This window comes from Thermobia domestica, chromosome 17 (assembly GCF_964235325.1).
Source record: "Thermobia domestica chromosome 17, izTheDome1.hap1.1, whole genome shotgun sequence".
NCBI classification, from domain to species: Eukaryota; Metazoa; Arthropoda; class Insecta; order Zygentoma; family Lepismatidae; genus Thermobia; species Thermobia domestica.
The window spans coordinates 128,312,608-128,334,401 of NC_137470.1; the positions used below are offsets into that span (position 1 = coordinate 128,312,608).

General features: G+C 36.2%; 1 protein-coding gene across 1 annotated transcript in view; it reads left to right on the top strand.

The window, feature by feature from the left end:
• LOC145674172 (condensin-2 complex subunit G2-like) overlaps window positions 1-21,794 on the top strand; it is a 165,313-nt gene that overhangs the window by 76,840 nt on the left and 66,679 nt on the right. The window contains exons 12-13 of the mRNA XM_081744004.1: window positions 1,127-1,326; window positions 14,318-14,566. Of these exons, the coding sequence (XP_081600130.1) occupies window positions 1,127-1,326; window positions 14,318-14,566 (449 nt within the window). The remainder of the gene's footprint in view (window positions 1-1,126; window positions 1,327-14,317; window positions 14,567-21,794) is intronic.

Genomic DNA, 21,794 nt, shown 5'->3' on the forward strand with positions numbered 1-21,794 from the left:
AGTCAAAATGAATTGTATAACTGACTGATGATGTGCTTATCTTAATCTGTGGAATCTCTAATATTGTGTGATCACATGGGTCAATACACCATAATCATTTTTGATGGGTTCATTTATTTTTTCCTACTTTGTGTCGTGCGGAAAGGAAAGTTAAATTTCTTACTTGTTTATACGTACTTTGTCCAATGACAGATAAGAATGTTCAAACTCTTGTTTCTTTTTTAATATTTGCTGCGTCACAGATTTGACTTAAACGCTCTATGTGCAATTCTATTTTTCCGGACTCGACTTCAAGTGGTGGTTAAAAAGAAGTTACTGTAGTCATCGTCAAAGTACGTTGGGAGCATTATTCTTGTTTATTGGCGGCGAGAGCTCTTGTGGTTCGGATGCTACGTTAAGTTATATGTTCTCGTCTCATACAGTTGGCTGCTGAAAGAGACATTAAAATCAAAAAATGAAATGAAATCTTTGAGTTTTACGTCCCACAATTATGCCAGCAAGGCTAAAGGAGACGGCGGTGATGAAAAGTGAATGAAATGGTGGAATGAAGAAAGTGAAAGGAAACGGGAGGACTCTGAGAAAGCCCGGGAACACGGTGTTTGTCCACCACAGAGTTAACTTGGCGGAGGGGCCCGAAGCACCAGAGGTAAACGCTCTACCACTGAGCCAGCGCGGCCCCTACACTAAAATCAAACCAAATCAAAATGTAATTAGTAAAATTCACACAACATTAACGCACAGGATTTAAAGGAATAAATGGCATGATTACCAGATGCTTTTAGCAGAGCTTTTCCTAATGCCATTTTTCTTCGCTATTAAATTCACTTGTGAAGTTACTGCTTAAGGACAGGTTACAATTTCGTGTAAATCTTATACCACTTTAGAAATATTGCACAGGTCAGTAGTTGATTTTTGGGATTACCTTATTAGAATACCAATACTTTCTATGTGGGTAACGGTAATATTTGATAGTTCGCTTCAGTATGTTTGATGATGATGCATGATAAATAACGATGACTTTCACAAAAGATCAGAAAGGTTCATTCATTTTAGTAACTTGCTACTTCTTACTGTAGGCTATATCATTATCATTTAATTTAATGTCACTCTTACTATTTTCATATAGAACGAAAGACTCCGATGCCTGATGTTGCTGAAAGAAATAAGGAGAAGGAGAAAATGGTTATTAAACAATTTAGTGATATTGCAAGTATCATATTAGAAATTCGAGAGGAGGAGTTTTATCTTCCAGAAAATGAAAATCATCTAAGAAGATTGGAAAAGACAACAGCCTCATCGCTACCAATTCTCTTCAAGTTTTTTCAGGTAAGTTATCAATGGCTGCCCACATGAGATGGACTGCAGGGACTATTCCTCTCTACGTGTTTAATGCTCTTCTTTAACACTTTGAGTGCTAATCGTGTATATACAGGGTGTTTCAAAACTACAATGACAACGTTTGGGAGGTGACTCCTGTCCCCAAGATAATTTTGAAAATATAGGCCTACATGGGTGCACAAGTGCTTCCTTTCGGCACTACACTGTAACCAATAACCGTGAAAATAAATGCCTCCTACCATAAAAAATATACGGTTTACCGTTTTTCTAAAATAATGGTAGGAGACCGTTTTCCTGTCAGATGCTTGTGTCGGGCATGCGCATTGGAGAGAAAAAGCACATGTTCGAAGCGAGGATTTATGGCGCGTAGGTTCGGATGTGTTGTGCTTTGTTTTGTTTTGTTTTGTTTCATTCTTTTGTTTGTTTGTTTGTTTGTTTAGTGTGTGGTTTTCTGGAGTGATATATTATACAGTAGGCTTACTACTGTTGACGATATCCTGGAAATTCAACATTAAGCAAGGTCATGTATGTGGGAAAGCACCATGTTAATATTTGAACTTTTTTCGGTGACAAACAAAACTTTAGTTGGTTATCGTGGCAAGCAGATCGCTCCAAAGTGCAACGATTTGAAACCAAGAAGCTGCTGGATGTATATACTAAAGTCTTATGATAATATAGCCAACTACGAGTGGTTTGTGAAGCTAGAATTAGAATCACAATGTTGAAATACATTAAAAAAAAAGAGAAAAAAAACTTTTAGGAAAAGTGCTTCGTAGTTTACCGTAACAGCACTACATAATTTGTATTGCATCAAATGGAATTTTTCATGTTACAGAAATAAAAGTATACTGTCACTCATGTGTGCCCGAAGGAGGGGCAGGGGGTCGCTCCCCTAGGTAGTGAAAAGGTATTAAATTTCTTAATACAAATAAAAAAAATATCAAATGTAATAGGGTATATAGTAACCAGGGAGTTGAGTCCCCTAGAAAATTTTCATCGGGCTCCCATGCTGTCATTATTTTTCCTGGATAAATGAATTGTTAGATTTGAAAAATATTTCTGTATATGTTTTTATCTTTAATTTTGTTCTGAGTACCTATAATCTGTTCTGGTATAATGTTAATACATTTGAGCCTTTAATAAACATGCAAAAGTTTGATACTCTGGAAGTTTGGTGACCTTTTTTTTAGCATTGATGCTACTGTTACATAATTATGCAAACATGTATTTATTAATTTGGGATAGCGGATACTGGATACTGTAGGCAATGTTGTGAGAAGTCATATGGCTTTACACTTGTTTAGTCGTACTTCTGGTCATTCTAAGCTATGTTGTCGAGTGCCTGCTTGGTTATCTGAAACCGTAATAATGCGACTAATCAAATGAATCGCTGATTAGAATATTTGAGGTCTATTAGTCTACTGGTACTCATAGTGAAAATGCATGCAATAAAGCTAGTCTTAACACTGCAACAGAATATCGATTTATGAATATCTTAAAAGGGCATGGATGTTTGTTCTAACTACATCTTCAAAGCGTGCGAAAACAGCTATAAAATTCAACATATATATTGTATGTAATATCGAATCCTCTTCTGGTGTTTTGTTCAATACATGACAAAATTGGTAATTTTGAAAAGAAAAAGCAGTGTATGTTCAAGATGATATCAGAACAAGGGGTCGATATTACAAACTAAGAATTAATTTCAACTTTTATTCTTATGGATATTATGCACGTCGTAGGTGCAGCATTTCTTTCGTTCATTTTGTTTTCTTTAGTTAAGTAGTCTTTAACAGCAGGGACCAGTGTGCACTCTAGTTGCATCCATCCAGCAAAAATTATTGCTAGCCAGTGTGTATACTGATACAATTTCCAGCAATTCGATGAAAATTGGGTCGATATATATTGTCCAGCTAGAATTCTTACTGGATCTAGCAAGAGGGCATGCTGGGCCGGCAAGGGCCTCTAGATAGGGAATCGGTGTGATAATTACCATAAATCTTGTACGGTAATAACACACCTGTGCCTTAAAAAAAAAAAAAAAACGACTCCTAAATATTACGGTAAATTACCGTAACATATACGTTACCAAATTTGTTTCTAAAGTTTAGAATCTAAACACGGTCAATATTATTTTGCTTCTAAATATACGGTCTGTCGTTTTTATGAAAAAACGGTGGTCCGTAAAATTTAGGGTAATCAGATGGCAGCGAGAGTTGACGGTAATCGGTCAGTAAATTTAAGGCGAAATTTTTTACAGTGTATGAACAGCCGAAAATTTGTCGGAAAAATGCAAAAAAGCTATAACTCGAAAACAAAATGTCGGATCGATTCGGATAAAAGGGAAAGTTCACTGCTTTTATTCGTAGATTCCATTAATACACAATCAAAAATAACCGACAAAGAATCTGAAGAATTAGTGGGGTATTTTATTAAAAGTTGACTGAGAAAAATAGATGAGAATTACAGTGTTTAAGTTAGAAAAATACTGTTAGAATTGATAAAAAGAAGAGGCATATATGTTTGATTGATCTAGTTTGTCTCAGCGCAGAACAAATCCTTGAAAGAAAAACTATCACTCCGATAGACGTATTCTTTGAATGCATGACTTATCATTTATGGAAAATACTGAGATGTGTATAGTGTATGGGACAACGCAGCTTTTGTGAGTGTAATTAGTGAAATGCTTTGCATTTCATGAACAATCCACTACTTTAATTTATCTCTGATCTTTCTTTCTTTTGTTAATTCTAAAATATATCCTTATTGTGTTTATATTCCTGAACTAATTCACTGTTAATAGTACCTCTTAACTTTCTTTGCTAGATATGTTAACTGACTGTCTTTCTCGTCTTACTCTTATAAAATTCCCCTACTAGATGTTTCACACACAAGCTTTGTTCGCAGTGGTCTTCCACTTTTCATTCTCTAATACTTTTACAATGCCTTGGATTATCTAAAAGGTAAGAATTAGTGACAACACCAGAGGGGAATAAGAGGACAGGTGTCCCTCCCCGGTGATGATGCCTGGTCCTGCAGTCATATTGAATTGTAATGTAGGTAAAGTAATATAAAATTACCCTTTCTGCATACAAAAAAAAAAATGCTGTCTCCCAAAAGTTTTGTCCTTCCGTTTGCTTCCATGCAAGAAAATAAAATTTGCGTCGTCACTGTCAAGAATCTTTCAATAAATCCCTGTATCTATTTCTTCCGAATTGGAAATACTTTTCACTGATTTTTTTACAGATTAAAAAATAGCTACTGACTCAATGAAGCAATCGATGCAACTTAGTTCACTGCTGTTGATTCCGTAGATCTTGCAGAAATTATTTCCAAACGCCTGCTAAATCGTAATTTTAATTATGCCAATACGAAATATCGGCAATAAATATGCTCATATGTTAATGTTTAGACCTTATCAAATATGAATTAAAATTATCTGTGCTATTTTTCGACGCATTATGCTTCCACTACGGTTTTGCTATCTGACCATGAGTTTCTTTACTTAGTCACTGTAGAATTATTTTCCCCGTTCCTCCATCAATTAAAAAATAACTGAACCATTGTTGTCCATAACACGACTAATAATGCTAAAAGACTCACAAATCGAATCCAGTTAGTACCTTTAGGATTTCTTATTGTCAACCTACAACAGTAGCTCGCAGTCTTTTGAAAACTACGGCACACTTTGAGTCTCATAGGACCCCTTCTTCCTTACAAATAATAGCAATAATAATGCAACGTATTAAAAGGTATTAATGGGGACACACCGACAAACTGTCAGCAAGCATTGCAAAATGAAATGAAATATTTCTGTTCAACGTCCCACAATTATGCCCATTAGGCTAAGTGAGATGATTATTAACGCAAGTGAATGATGATGAAAAAATTGGTGTAATGCGAATTTGGGAGGAAACTTGAGTACCCAAAGAGAAAAACCACAGACACTAAGTGTCCACCACAAACTTCCTTGGCTGACTTTATGATTACGTACAATTTATTCCCGCGACTATGCAGGAGTTTAGCGATTTCTTCTATTTCAAAATAAAGTTTGTCATTGCACTTAAATTTACTATGACTAACTGATTGGAAGGGAGGTGACGTGATGCTTCTTCTTAATCAGAACGGTACAAATCAGTCTCCGAATAAAATGAGTAGTACATGAGCAGGACACAACGCAGTATTAAAACTTTTAATCACCTTTGTGTTAGGGTCAATGATCAATGAAAATTTAAGGATGAAAGAAAATAAGAAGAAAAGAAAACATAACAATACATGAGACTTTTTTTTCAAACATGTGAGGACCATATATCATATCCTTACATAACTTAGTACACTACAGTCTTCAAAACAATATGTTTCCAAACAAATTTTCATTAAAGCAAAAAATAAAATAAAACTTTCACCAAAGAAGTTTAGTTAACATATGTTCATTATTGTAGGAGAATTTCAATTTACTTTATAATAAAAGTAAGTGCAATAGATAAAGAAATTTAGTAATTAACAGCCACTTTTATAAAAATTATTATTGTTTCAATTACGCAATTTTATTTTTCATTGATTTTAATTTTTTACTAGATTTTCAAATTATGCTACGCAAAAATGTCGGAATATTTATAGAACGGCTTTGTACGCCCATTCTTCCGTCCTCTGTGGACAGGAATCAGAGGAAAAGCCTTAAGAGATATCGGAATATAGTTTGTTGATTTCGATTCAAGAAGAGGGTTTTCGCAAATGATTCAGTGACTCAAAACAACATGCCATGACTATCTACAATAATTTAGCAAAACCAGATGTAGCTCAAATTTATTATTATTTCAGGTTTCAATACTGATTTTTGCAGAGAAAAACGATAATTTCTCTCAAGATGCGGGTTTTTGTAAAAGTTCTTAGAATAGGGTTCCATCTGCTCCGTTAACCTGTATTCAAACCGGAAGTGATTCAAATGAACGATTTCTCGTTTCAATGTTTATTGCATTTAATGAATACGGTAGTAGTTAGGGAGAAGCATTTTTTTTTTTTTTTTTTTTGCAAACGATTTAGTGTCTCAATACAACATATCGTGACTGTCCACAACTCTCTAGCAAAATCGGAAATGGTTCAAATTTACTATTATTTCCGGTTTCAGTACTGATTTTTGTAGAGCAGAAAACGGTAAGGTATCAAGAAGTAGCTTTTTGCAATCGATTCATTGTCCCAAGAATGGGTTATACTTCCTTCTGTAGCCCTCTGTTCAAATTGGAAGTGGTTGAAATAAGCTATTATTTAAATATTTATCACCATAGAATAAGCACAGTAAAGGATAGCGAGTAACGGCTTTTGATATGAATTCAGCGTCAAAGGAACAGGTTCTATTTTTGACCTTATTACCTTACTGCAACCAGTGTTTATAAATGCCCTTCTGCAAGTTCGACTATTGAATTCGCCTAGTTCGGAAGTCTTAGTTTCACACTATGTAACAACATTCATTGTCTGCTTTAACAGAGGAATTGAAGAAAATATGTTTTCATATCTCTATCCAAATCTTCGAAATCGCCTTATCCCATCAAACTGATCAAATTGAGGATTATAAGCTAAAATAATTGCTGAAATAACATTTGCTCACATACAATGGACAAAGTGAGGCAAGAGTGTTTTGTAATTTCATGAAGTGAGAGTGATATATTGCCTATAATGAAAGCATTTCTGAAACAGCTGTGTAATTTTAATTATGGAAACTCCATTGACATGAGAGTATGTCAGTCTAACTCCTTGCTTAATGCCTGGGCACAGCTAAGCGTGTAAAGTATAGGTGCATGGTACGTTGAATTGGGCCACACTAGAATTTTATATTAATCATTCAAATATAAGTACTAATTTCACTCAAGATAACTCAAGTGGAATACCAAAGTTGTATCATCATATTGTTTGTTATTTAAACGGGCTATAGTAATAGAAGTTCACAGCTTGTGACTAATATTTGTTTCATAACGTGAAAGACAAGCAAGTTGCAAGGACAGTTTGAAACTGGGTTAAACATGTCATTCACATACATCTCAAACTTATATTGCACAATGCATGTAAATCACACTTATATACGAGGAAAGTTAAAAATTATCTACACTTTTCATTCTACAGTTTATTTACATGAAATAGGGTTGTACTATGCACATCATTTTTCTACGTAATCTTCCTCCTTATCAATGCACTTGGCCCAACGGTGAACGAGCTTACGTATTCCTTCCAAGTAAAAGGTATTCGGTTGGTCGTGAAGCCATTTTTGCACCGCAGCTTGCAAGTCTAAATCTGAGGCAAATCGGCGACCACGCAAAACAAGTGAAAGTCAGATGAAGCTAGGTCTGAGCTGTAGGGAGGGTGTTCCAATAACTCAAATTTCAGCTTGTTGGTGGTTTCAATAGTGTGATGAGCCGTGTGTGGCCGTGCATTGTCATGCAACGACAAAACTTTCTTCGACAACAAACCTCGGCGTTCGTTACGAATTGCCGGCTTCAGATTATTTTCCAACATTTCACTATAACTCGCACTGTTGATCGTCTTTCCCTTTTCCATGAACTCTGCCATTATTATCTCCTGTGAGTCCTTAAACAGAGTTAACCTTTCCTGCGGATGGCTCAGTCTTGAATTTTTGTTCGCCGGAGATCCAGAGTTTTTCCACTGCATACTCTGGCGCTTTGATTCTGGATCATTGTGATGAACCCATGTTTCATCGCCGGTGACAATTCTGTTTAAAAATGCATCACCTTCGTTATTGAAGCGAGTGAGTAAGCGTTGACAGGCCCTAACGCGAGTGAGTTTTTTGTTCTGCAGAAAGCTTTCTTGGTACCCACCGTGCACAGGCTTTATCAAAACCGAGCTCATCGTGGATGATTTGATGGGCAGAGCCATGACTGATGTTCAAAACAGCTGCTACCTCATCGATAGTGATTCGCCTATTCGCCAGAATCATCTCTCGAGCTTGCTGAATGTTGTCTTCTGTACTGGAGGTTGATGGCCGTCTTGCATCCTTTTTATACGTTACACTTTTTCGACCACTTTTAAACTTCTAGAACCACAAAAACACAGTTTTACGTGATAGTGCACTTATTCCATATTGCGATGATAGTCTGCGATGAATGTCTGACCCTTTAACACCCTCCAATCACAGGAATCGGATCACTGCTCGTTGTTCCTCTTTGGTGCAAACTTCTAATGGAGCAGCCATGATATATCTGCAACAGAAGGAAGAAAAATAGATGAATTAAGATCACACTTTCACAGCATTACCACAACAGTATAACAATAAAACATGCGAGGACAAAAGACAAAGTGTGCAATGTAAGAAAAGTTATGACTAGACTTCGGAATTTTAGGCACCAAAAAGTTTAATTTTAGGCGCCTAAAATAGGTACTAAAAATAGGAAAATAGGCGCTAAAAATTAAAAATAGGCTCTAAAAATAATAGTATAAATTATTACATACCCCTTTTTATTAACATCTTTTGTTTTCAGTGAATCAGGTGATTCATTCAGTACACAACTTGCTCATTCGTAATTTTGGAAACAGTAAATTACCAACAGTTTCTCAAAGTTTTCGACTGTCAATCTCTCTCTTTTGTCTGTAAGGATCATCTTTGCTGCCGAAAACGATCTTTCCACTGAGACAGATGTTACAGGAGCATACTTAAATTTCGATACATTTTTCATTTCCACTTCGTCGGGGATGGTTTCATCCTCTCCCATCAAAACTTTCCCTATACGAGCCAACACAAGAAATCCCTCATTCTTCTTCACTACACTTTCCCACTTACACTGCACTTTTTCCCCAACTTTCCCCGTAGCACTTTGGATTTTCTTTTCGGCTTCGTTAACTACTGACACCTGTTCACTAAGTGGCTTTCCCGTAGCTTCCAACTTAGTGATCGTCGTAGGTAAGAATGAAAAATTTGACTTGATATATACAAGATCTCTTTTGAGAATGGGATCTTTGAAAAGTTCCTTCAAAACTGAAACACTTGCAATGTTTTCCACACCAGGAAGTTCGCCAACAACACCAGCAATAGCGTCCAAGTTCTCTGCGTAATACAAAGCTGCTTCAAGCCATGTTCCCCAGCGCGTTAGGACAGGTTGTGGAGGAAGAGAAATGCCAGGCAGTTTTTCTTTAAAGACAGCGATTCTCGATGGGGCTTTGCAAAAAGTTTTTTTCATGTTAGAAATGAGGGCATTGACTTGAGGAAATTCGTTCCTGATTGTTTCAGAAATTCTATGAAAAGCATGTGCTACACAGGTAACATGGATGAGGTTGGGGTAGAAAGGTTTTAGGTTCTTAAACGCAGCAATCATGTAAGAAGCTGCATCTGTGCAAAGAAGAAGAATTTTAGAATCATCCACACCACTAGGATACAGAAGTTGCAAACTTTTGTTCACGGTGTAAGCAATTGTCTGGGCACTCACTTTCTTAATTTCCTTGCTACTTAACAAGTGAGGAGTTGAAGGTCCATCTTCATCAAGTTTTCCTACAACAACATTCACTATGTATCTATTGCATGCATCAGTAGTCTCATCGACGCCTACCCAAATGCTGGAATCGCCAATATCCTTTCTGATTGTATCAAGTGTATTGTTGTATTCAGAATCCAAACACGTTTTCCTGAGTGTTGACTCACACGGTATCGATTGCTGGCACCACTTCTGTAAAAACTGTCGGAATGTTTCATTTTGAAGTGTGTTCCATGGGATGTTGGCAGCGACAAGGGCTCTAGCAAGATCCGCATTAAATGTGTTCGCAGTTCCAGATTCAGATCCAGATCCAGAAGGCTGAGTTAACTGTGTCTGTTTCTGTTGTTTCTTCGCTTTAGATTTGGCAAGATGTCCAGCACCATCAATGTGTTGCTTTAAGTGGCACTTCTTTTCCTGAGAAACCTTAAAAAAAAAAAAAAAAAAAAAAACGCTTAGAAATATATTTTCAAATGCTTCTTACAAAACTAGTGAAGATGGTGGCGTTTTAACTTTAATTTCGGTTTCAAATTCTCTAATTTTCTTCGTGTACATTGCGACTAGTATTTTCAAACGGGTCAGTTCGGGTCAGCTTATTGTTGGACACCCTCAGTAACGGGTCGGGTCAGGTCAGCCTAACTCGGGTCACGAGTCTGGTATCGTTAGACCAACTCAGTTCACCAGTCGGGTCGGGTCAAACTATCTCGGGTGACCCGACTCGACCGGTGAACTGAGTTGGTCTAACGCTACCCGACCCGTGACCCGAGTTAGGCTGACCTGACCCGACCCGTTACTCGAGGGTGTCCAACCAAAAGTCGACCCGAACTGACCCGATTGAGAGCACTAATTGCGACAACTACCATCACTGTTTGCTTGCCTTTCTGGTCGTAATGTGCTTTTTTTTTTTTTTTTAATCGGTGAACGTTACATTATTGATTTAAAGTTGACAAAAAGGCAAACTTGTTGGTCTACCTCGTTAAAGACCAATATACCCCAGTCCCATTTCGAATCAGAACAGATCAAATAAAAGACTAATCGATGAGCATTTTACTTCAGAATAATCCCCAATTTACAGACAGAAGCAATAAAATTGTATATCAATATCTGAGAAATAATATTTAATTTTAAGCACTGTAACTAATTTAATTTTAAGCACTATATTTTATTTAATTTCGAATGCTGACACACTCCAACTTGGCAAAAATTAAAACATAATTTGGCAATATTTTGTTTGAGATTTGGATGCCAAAATAATTGCATGAAAAATTTCAAAATATCGTCCCTTTAAAATTTTCTTTAAAACTGTAATTTACAAAATTTTTAACTGATTTGAACCAAATTTTCCCCAAAATATGATTAAAATGTTTCAGTGTGAAAATCAGTGACCTGTCAAAAATTTAAAATAAGGGCCGTTTTAAAATTTCAAAAATTCAAAATTTTTGCAACTATCAACTGACAGAAACCAAAGTTAGAACGAAAATAAAGTATTAGCAATGCCTTAGTTGAGCGTGAACATCAGCATGATACAATAAATAAAATTGGCGTTTTTTAATTTTTTTTTTTTTTTTGGAAATTAGTTGTCTCTTGCGGCCCTGCGACAAAAGGTGTATGGATATTCTTCATCAGGAGAGAGAGAGAGAGAGAGCAATCGATTAGAATTCCTTTTTTTTTTGTTTTTTTTTTGGCTTTGGGGAGAGAACATCAGAGACAAATTCTTCCTTTCTTAAGATCTGTCCTAAAATAAAATTATCCGCAATTGTAATTCTTGTTAGACGAGTGTCAGACTGTTCTTTTCTTGCCCCTGTGTGGAATTTATTTGTCTGTAACTATGGATGGAAATCAATAGCATCTTAAGACAATAGACAGTAGCACCTCGAGCAAAATTGATAAATAAAAAAACAAAGAGACAAACAAGTTTCTGCTTCGTAAAACAAGTTCTGAGACAATCTATGAACCTCAAACGCCGTTATTTAACTATTAACAGATCTTTTCTTTCTTTTTCGAGAAAAATAACAAAAAAAAAAAAAAATGGCCTTTAAACATTTTTCCTATCTTTTATGCTTTTCAAGATATTGACATTTCTAGTTTTTCTTTCAAACTGAAATCCTCGTTTTTAGATATTTTCGGGATGAAAGGATATATCCAGTTTCCTTAACTTTTTAAAGATAATCAATATTGGCATTGCACATTTCTTCTTTCAAACTTTTGGAACTGTTGGCATTTAAAAAAAATTGAATCCCGCCTTTCTTAACTTCTTTCGTAATTTTTTTTTTTCTTTTGAAAAACGAGATAGCAAAAATATGTTTTCTTAAGCTCCTGAAACTGAAATTGCTGGCATTAAACATTTTTCTCCGAAAAGAGGACCCCTTTTGGAGTTACTGACACAATATGTCAACTTTAACTTACATTGTTTTTAACCTTTACCGCTTTTTTTCGGGGGGGGGGAGTCCTTCGGAAAGAACCGAGAATGCCATGTCCGCTTTTCTCAAGATCCCCGAGAATCCCTAAAACTGTTGAATGTGTAAGTCTAGACACTTTCTTCCATTAGCACTTTCAAAACCATCGTTCATATATTTCATTTAAGCAGGCTGCTAGAAGTCTTTACATTTTAAAGATTTTCCTGTGTTACAGGATTATTTTTATGTTTTTTCTTAACTGATCTAAATTCCATGTAAATTAGATTTTCACGAGTTCAGCAGCTCAGTAACGTTGTCTCTTAAAATAGTTAACCTCCCATTGATAAAGGTTTTACTCCCATTGATAAAGTAGCTATACAGAAACAAGGAGGGGGGGTGTACAATTGATTTAATTAAATTTATAAATTCTGTAAATAAAAATAGCTTTTCTTACCTGCTTGCTGCACAATGGACAAAAGATTATTCTTCCATCGTATGTTAGATCTGGAAATTCTTGCAACCACTGGCGAATCAAGGTACTTTTTGAAGACTTCTCCTTTGGCATTGTTGCGTATGATACAAAACTTCTTTTTAAGAATCCTCAAGATCTGTGACTGGGCTGTAAGCCGTTGAGTCCAATTGTTCATGCGTTGTAGAGACGATGTATCGTTCTTGAACTACGTGTTTAAGATAAATCACTGCACTGACCCGAAAATGATACATGGATGGATACTCCAGTCAACTGAACCGCGTCACTTCATGAATCGTTTCTGTTCGTGGACTTTGGTTTTTCCCAAATATTGAAAGCGAAGACCCGAAGAGATTCTTGCTTCAATAGAGCTGTGTGTTGATTTGTGAATGTGTGTGTGTAAACTATTGTCCAAATTCCAGAGAGCTGAACGGATCACAGAAGAGCTGAAGTGAGCCGCTACAGAAGAGAAAAGGTGGAATAGTTCCAAGAATGCAGAACGGCAGGGAGGGGAATATTGGTTACTGCGATATGCACTTAGCAATAGCTTTGGTTTTGCCCCTGGGGAAAGAGAGACAGACAGAAAGAGATAGAGATCTTTCAGTACAGTGTCTGCAGGATGCAAAGGGATGGTTTGTCTTTGTCTTTCACAAATGGGCTTGACCTTGAGCAGAAATAGCTCAACTTTTAGAAACAATTTTTTACATACAACCACCCTCTGCGTTTCACTTCTTCATACGAGTTAGACTAAAATTAGCCTCGACAAACACACTCACTCTGCCTTCAGATTTGTCAATTAAATTTCACTCAACACTAAAAAAAAAAAGTTTATTTAAAAAATACAGGAATTTTGTATTTTTTGCAGTTTTAGGCATTTTTAGGCCAAAACGGCCAAAATAGGCGCTAAACTCCATTTTAGGCATTTTTAGGGCACTTATAAAGTGTTTTAATAGGCTTAATTCCTCATGATTCGTAAAGATCCGAAGTATTTTTTACTTCCTATAAAGGGAACAAAATAGGCATTTGCCTTAAAATCCGAAGTCTAGTTATGACAAAAGTGTAGATAATTTTGACTCGCCTGTGTACATACATATACTAGATAATATATAGGTAGGTTCTTCAAGAGGGACTTAGAGACTTGTTATTCATCAGGACAAATTATTTATATATAGTGAAAACTAACTAACTCTATGGCCAATGGAACCCGGAGATTCAATGCCGCGTTCACAAAAGCTCTCCACTGACTTGTATCCTTAGCCAACTGGATCCAGTTGCTACTTTGTATTCCTATTTCTGCGAGATACATCTTAATATTGTCCTTCCATCTGCGCCTAGGTCTTCCTAATGGTCGTTTTCCTATTGGTCTTCCAATCAAGACTTTGAAAGCGTTTCTACTTTTTCCATCCTAGCTACATGACCTGCCCACCTAAGCCTCCTAATCTTGATGACCCTAACAAGGTTTGGTAAACCGTATAAATTATACAGTGAAAACGAATTCATGATTAAAGAGAAATTTGCCTGAAACAGTACTTCCGATTGACTTTCATTTGTGTGTTGTTTATTCTGAACTGAGTTTACCCAAGCAAATCATTTGAGAAATCAATAACGTTGTTATGAGCTTGTAATTTATATTCTCTTTGCAGGGCAGTGATGGAATAAACTCAGTTTTGGCTCTTACAAAAGTTCTTCCTAAAGATGCTCTAGGAACACTAATCGACCTCTGTCTATTGGAATTGCGGACGATGCCCGCAAATGCAGCTAGAGATCGATATTCATTGCTTATCACTTGCTTATGCCAGTGGCGGAAAGCACCCGATATATTTGCCATTATTAAAAAATGGATGCTAGCAGGTTTTAATTGGCCCATTCATGAAACCACACTGGAAATACAGGTAAGAAAAATAAATAAAATTTTATTATTACATAGCTTATACAGAGTAATTTGATATTCCTATTTCAAGACTCGATGGGTAAATCTATGGAAAGAAAATAAACAAAAAGTCTACGTGTATAAACTCAGAAGGTAAAGTCCTTTCAACGTTATGAACAGCAGGAAACTTCAAAATCAAATACTAATGCTCTACAGATTAAAATTTAGTAGTGATAGGGATGGCATGTTTGAAAATTACACAGGAAGTCAGCTATAATTATCGAAAATATACCTCATTCAGGAGTATCTGACAATAACACATGTAATTCACCAAAGAAAATAAGGGTTGGTATTTCAAACAAAGAAGAGTTGTGTATTAATTTATGTGCTATGCATGTTTCATACCTCCAACACTAGCTGTTATTCTGCAAGTTGAATGTTTTATAAAATATTTCTATCTGGTTGCTGCATATTAAAAATAATGTAATAAGTAAGTAAAATAATGCTACTCCTAAACGAACTAAATCTATAGGTTGTGGGAACCGAAGCTTGAATGTCGTAATAAGAAAAGTTTTATGTTGATTTCTGTTCTTAGCCAACTGAATCTAGTTCCTACTTGGCTTTCCTATTTCTGTGATAACAATTTTAACATTTCCCCTGCTAAGCCCAGGTTTTTAAATAGTCCTTTACTGATCGGGTATCCAGTTAAAATTTTGAAAGAACATCCACTTTCTCCCATTCTAGCTGCATAACCTTCCCACCTGAGCCTCCTAGACTTTAATGACCCTAATACTGTTTGGTAAGTAATATAAATTATGGAGTTTCTCATCATCAAGTTTCCCTCATTCCTAATTCCTGTAGCTCGTAGCTGCAAAAATTAGCCTCATGACTTTATTTTCAGACCTGCCATTCTCTGTTATTCCCTCAAAGCAAACGATCATTTTTTGCAACCATACAGTAAAAGAGGCACAACTATCGTTTTACATATTTCAAGTATCAGATGTTTCGAGAGAATTCACGAAGATAAAAGGGTTTGTACTGAATAACATGAATAGTGCGCTTTCAGTACACATTCAATTTCTTCACCGGATATAGCTTTGGTCTACTTTAATTGAAGCTATCCACTTGTTATACTGTCAAAATTATTACTTGATATTTGCGACTTTCGGAGTAAAAACTAATTAAGTCTCATTATGAAAGTTCTAAGAGAAAGAGCCATAAAATTTGTACTAATGCTTAAGCAGACGGAGAAGTATACGTTTTTTTCTTCTTTTTTATTTATTTTTGTTTTCTTTTTCCTTCTTTCTTTCCATCTTTCTTTCTCTTTTACATTGTAAGAAATTATAACAATATCTGAATATGAAATAATTGGACATTGAAAGGAGCTTCTTAGGGATCTTAAGTAAGAAAAACGTCCAGGATGACTAAGAACTGGATTTTACTCCCACGTGCACCGAATATGCCATATAACTTTAACATAAATTGCAGGATTACGATCACAGCAAACTTCCATGTATGTAATTCTCTCTGTATTTACTTATAAGCCCATGTAATTGCAGGCGTTTAATGAAATATTTTTATTTCTTTCTATTGTCCTCATATCATCTCCTATTAAATTTATATCATTAGCACAAATATAACCTGATGCGTGCCATTCAGCTCTGGACCTGAATTCTATCTTTATTTTTTCTTGCAATGCATTCCAGGACAAAGTTGAATGATAATGGTAACAAGGCAACTATTTATTTCTTGTCATTCTCAACGTGAAAAGTCGTTAACAGGTATTTGCCTACTCGCATTTTATTTTCAGTTTCATTTAAATAAATATTTATTAATCTAATAAACTTTATCGGTATACCGAATTCGGTCAGAATATTTCACATTGTTCTCCTCCTAAGTGAGTAGTGCCCATTGTGAAATCAATAAATGATTTACCAAGGTACACGGCTAACATAAACGATTGATTAATTTTGAAAAGATTATATTTTCAAAAGTATTACACGTACACATATGAAAGGTATATCAAAAGAACCACAAACTTACCAAGTTTATACACCCTCTACAAATGTTCAATATGTGCTCCTTTGGTGACACGACACATGTCCAGACGATACTGGAGTTCATTCCATACATTTTGTAGCATAGTCCTGTCAATTGTATGCACTGTAGCACTGATGCGTTCTTTGACCTCTACTAAGGGTTGTGGTAGTGAGGGTACTGAAACAAGGTCCTTAACGTACTCCCACAGGAAGAAGAGGCAGGGCGTGCAATCAGGAGACCTGGGCGGCCAGGTGCGTTTTCCTTTACACAAGCAACTAGTGTTCTTGGATTGCCGATACCACCACAAAATGATTTGTTTACATGGTTGTTCTTTTCGATACTCTCTTCTAACAGCGCGTTGCACAGCTATAACAGACAAACATCTAGCATATTCAAGCACACAAGAATCTTTTTTCTTACTTTCCCTCCATTTTAGAGAGGTACTAACCTCGTAATATCACACTGCACACTGCCACGTCCGATTGGAAAGATAATGGACTCGTGCCGCCACACAGTACAAACTTAGTGAATTTGTGGTTCTTTTCACATATCTTTCATGTGTGTACGTATAACACTTTTGAAAATATAGCCTTTTCAAAACGAATGAATCATTTATGCTAACTCTGTAATGTGCTTTAATTTATTTTCGACTATTTGGCGAACAGTAAATGTCTGGTCGATAGTTGATCGATTTCGCCCAAATCAGTGCTATTAATCTCCAGTAACTTCATCTTCGTATCGCGACAATCTTCATAAGAGGTGAGATAATTTTATAGGGCGTTCACAAAGGAGAAATTAAAGCATTCCCCCAAATAACGCAGTATAACACATTTTGTAATTTGCTGAGTTACGAATAGAATCAAGCTCTACAGAACATGACTGACATAAGCTGAAGGACTAGTGTCTCCATTATGTAAGGTATGGCACTGGTATACTGGCAAACTCTGCGCGAACTATTGTGATATATGCAAGCACATAACAGTTGTTCTTGTGCTCTTTTCTTCGGTTTTGCTGATATGTACCATGTAGGAGCATTCATGGCACGTTTCAATTATTATAATCAGTTCTTTCGCCTTCCTTGTGAATTCAAACATTAATTGAACCTGTTCACACTTTTAGAAATTCCTCCTCGAAATTCGAATATTCTGAAACAAAATTTCCAACTTAACTGCTGAGAACAAATTCTATATTTTATAGCCTTGTGAGGATTTTGCGTGGAAAGTTCTTCTCAGTACTAAACTTGCAAATTCAATTTCCAATTTCTGGATTTCAATAGAATTTTGCTCTGTTTCAGATCTATTTTTTTTTCTGGCTGAACGAAGTGATATAAAGGATACTAATGATTTCTCAGCTCTTCTCACTTCCGCCGTGCGGTGAGATCAATTTTGATAAGAGAATCTTAAAGAGCAGTATTTCTCAATAACACCCCACAACTTTTATGGGCATCTAACAACCAAAGTTCCGTATGGTTGTTGTAAAAATCCAACACAATCGTACAACATCTGATTCAGCATATAATGAAATAGCGATCATCAATCTTTGAGCTTCTACTGACCATAATGAGCGGAGATATGGGAGAGAAAACTATGGATGTCACCGAAATAACAGAAAGTCAGTAATGACGTTGAAACTTAATATTTTGCAAAGAGTGAAAGTTGGCAAACCATGATCAAACTAAAAAAAGAACATAAGAAAAATAGGCAATTCATTATAATCTCTACGCAACGGAAAGCAACCCCTAAAGAAAATAGTGTATAAAACTGGAATAATGAGATTCCGCTGTAAAGGTTTAATTGTGTATATAGCACATATGATTGTTGGAAAGGACACGCGTAGTTTAAGTGGAAATATACGCATAAATAAAACCTGTTGGTGAGTTTGGTACAGATCTGGTCACAGTGATTGGCACTGTCTTCCAAAGATTACGTCCGAAAATACCATAGATTCTTAGGAACTAGCTTTGGTCTGAATTCTTTTTCTCTGCAGTTTTTCCACAGTTAGGGGTGCATATTGAATGATAATATTAATGTATACATATTGTAATTTCACTGAAGACAAACAAAATAGCTACATTGCAGAAAATTACATAATTGTAAGTCACAAATATGATAAATTATTTTTTTTATTTTTAATATAGAACGATTGAACAAGTGATGGATGTAAGGAAAATCCGAATATACTACAAATACATTACAATGATTAACCAGGGGCGCCGTTAGCAGGAGGTCGGGGGACACGTCACCCCAGTTTTTAGTCAAATATATTTAAAGAAACTATACTACTTTGTATGTATAAATTTTGCCGGAAAGATTATTTTGATTTTGATTCGTCCGACCCCACAGATTTGAAAAGGTAACGACGCCAGTGGATTAACCATCTGCTTCATACGATTTTCTAATTGATTAGATGAAAATTTGAGTGTTCCTAAAACACACTTTGTCCAGTTGCATTTCGCGATTGCTCAGTGGCAGAGCATTCACCTCTAGTGCGCGAGGTCCTTGGTTCAATCCCAGCTCACGCCAAGTGAACTTTGTGCTGGACAAACACAGTTCGCGTTTGTTTTCTCGGGGTTCTCCCCTTTCCTCCCACTTTCTTCATTCCAACATTTTCATTCATTTCTCATCATCAATGTCTCCTTTAGCCTAGCCGGCATAACCGTTGTACTTAGAACTTCAAAATTTAATTTAATTTCATTTTCCAATTGCCTTCCTTAGAGTCAAAACTACGGAATAATTTATGAAAAACTCATTGAAATCAGCAGGGTAAGAGAAAGAAGATTAAAAAAAATCTGCTGCTTTTTGGTATAACATATGATTCATCCGACCTGTTTTTTGCATAGGAGGTTGACAGGGGACTATGTTTCAGGAAACAAAGTAAAATGACATTTACTTGCAATGTCTGTATTACAACCCATAAAACCTCAAAAAAAAGTTTGATGAGGAAAAGACAAATTACCTTCTCAACAGATAAAGATTTTTGTAACTTATTTTATGTAAAGTCCTTCAGCAGGTAACACTGTAATTATAATATTCAATATAAACATATAACCACGATGAGGAAAATATTTAAAATTATGGATCTTCATAAGTCACATAATGATTCGTTTCTTCCTTCTATCTCTAATCCGTGAGGTCCTTGGACTTTGTGTTGGACAAATTGAGTTGATTGTGAGTTTAACGTCCCTTTCAGCAGCGAGGCTATATGAGACGTGGGCCTACTGATTAACGTGGATTTCGAACCACATGAGCTCCCTCCGGGAATCGTTCCCGGGTCTGCCACCTTGTGGTGGACAAACACCATGAGCGTTCATGTTGTCAGAGTTCTCTCGTTTCGTCCCATTTTCTTCATTCTACCGTTATATTCCATCTTATACTCACCATCTCCTTTAGCGTCGATGCATAAACGATCGAAGGACGTTAAATTATACAAAAATATATTTATATTTTCAAATTAGACCTCAAAAGTATTTTAGGTTAAGTTTCACGGCAATTCTACCTTTTTCCGGGAAGAGAATTTGTAATATTTAAAATGCAAAAGTAATTCTGATGTTTCATTATGTGAAAATAACCCTTACGCATTTTAAAATAATAATATCTGAGGACTGAAAGAAAGTAGGGTTCTTATAACAACATTTCCTATCAGAAGTTCAATAGCTTAAATTTATGTACTTAATAACGATTGCACTTAATAACGATCACACTTGTTCCGATGAAAGCAAATAAGATATTTCCTTCTGTTCCTTCTTCTTCCTTTGCTTTTCTGAGGTAAAAAAAGTATTCAAGTAAAATTCAAAATTGCATTCATATTTAATTTAACAGGTACCTTTAATTGTTTAACTGTCTCAGACTGGTGTACCTTCATCATATTTTTCACGTTGTATAATTTTATCCAATGCATAACCTTGAGTGAATCCAAACTATAATTTCCATCCCTGGTATCATTCGAACTTGTAATGTTAACATTTTTTTTTTCATGGATTCTTTGACGTTATTTTTCTAGCGTGAAATTATCTTACCTAGACGCGATAGAGCGGTATCGTAAAAACTGTATCATAAGATGGATTTGTATAAGTATAGGCCCTATATGGAGTAAATCTTCACTGTGGTCCCTCTGCATGAATTAGCAACAAGTGAACGCTCAGTGGTAAAATAGTCCAATGCTAAGCTCCATGGAAAATACAAAAATAACAAAACTCGAGATCAGTGGTTCGAACAACCTGCAAATATTTTTTTTGAGAAATAGTATGGGGAAAAAAATGGTGTTAATGATTGATGGTACATACCACGTCCAGAAAGTAAGTTCCGTTTTAATTTATCTCCGCTGCAGCGCTGCGATCGCAGTTCCGCACATGCGCGGTAGACGCTCTGTATCAAGGAGAAGAAACGTGCGCCATTTGGAGATCGCTGTCAGTCACGTACGCTTTGTTGTGCTTGTTTACAATGTCGGTGTGAAATCAGAGCGGTGATTCGTTTTCTGAATGCGAGGAAAGTGAAACCAAGTGAAATTCATCGGCAAATTTGCGATGTTTATGGACAAAATGCGATGAGTGATTCAATGGTGAGAAGATGGGTCTGACAATTCAATGAAGGACGTAGTGACGTGCACGATGAAGAACGAAGTGGGCGTCCATCTTTGGTTACAGAAGAACTGGTTCACGCGATTGATGACAAGATCCAGGAAAACCGCAGGTTTACAATTAGTGCTCTCGGTATGGAATTTCCCCAAATCTCACGATCACTAATTCATGAAATTGTTACCAAACAACTGAAATTTCGTAAACTTTGCTCACGTTGGGTACCAAAGATTCTTACTGAGCAACACAAAACAAAACGGATGGGTAGTGCACTTCAGTTTTTGACCCGTTATGATGAAGGCGGCGAATAATTTCTGACACAGATAGTCACAGGAGATGAAATTTGGGTTTCATTGATTTCTTACCGCGTGGTCAAACAATCACAGCAGATGCTTATTGCGAGACACTTAGGAAATTGCGCCGCGCAATACAGAATAAGCGCAGAGGATTGCTGTCAAAAGGTGTTGTTTTTCTTCACGACAACGCACGACCACATACTGCAAATGTGACGAACAACCTCCTACAGGGAATTGGCTGGGACGTGTTTGACCATCCTCCGTACAGCCCTGAACTCGCTCCTAGCGACTTTCATCTGTTCTTACATCTCAAGTCTTTCCTTGGCGATCAACACTTCAAC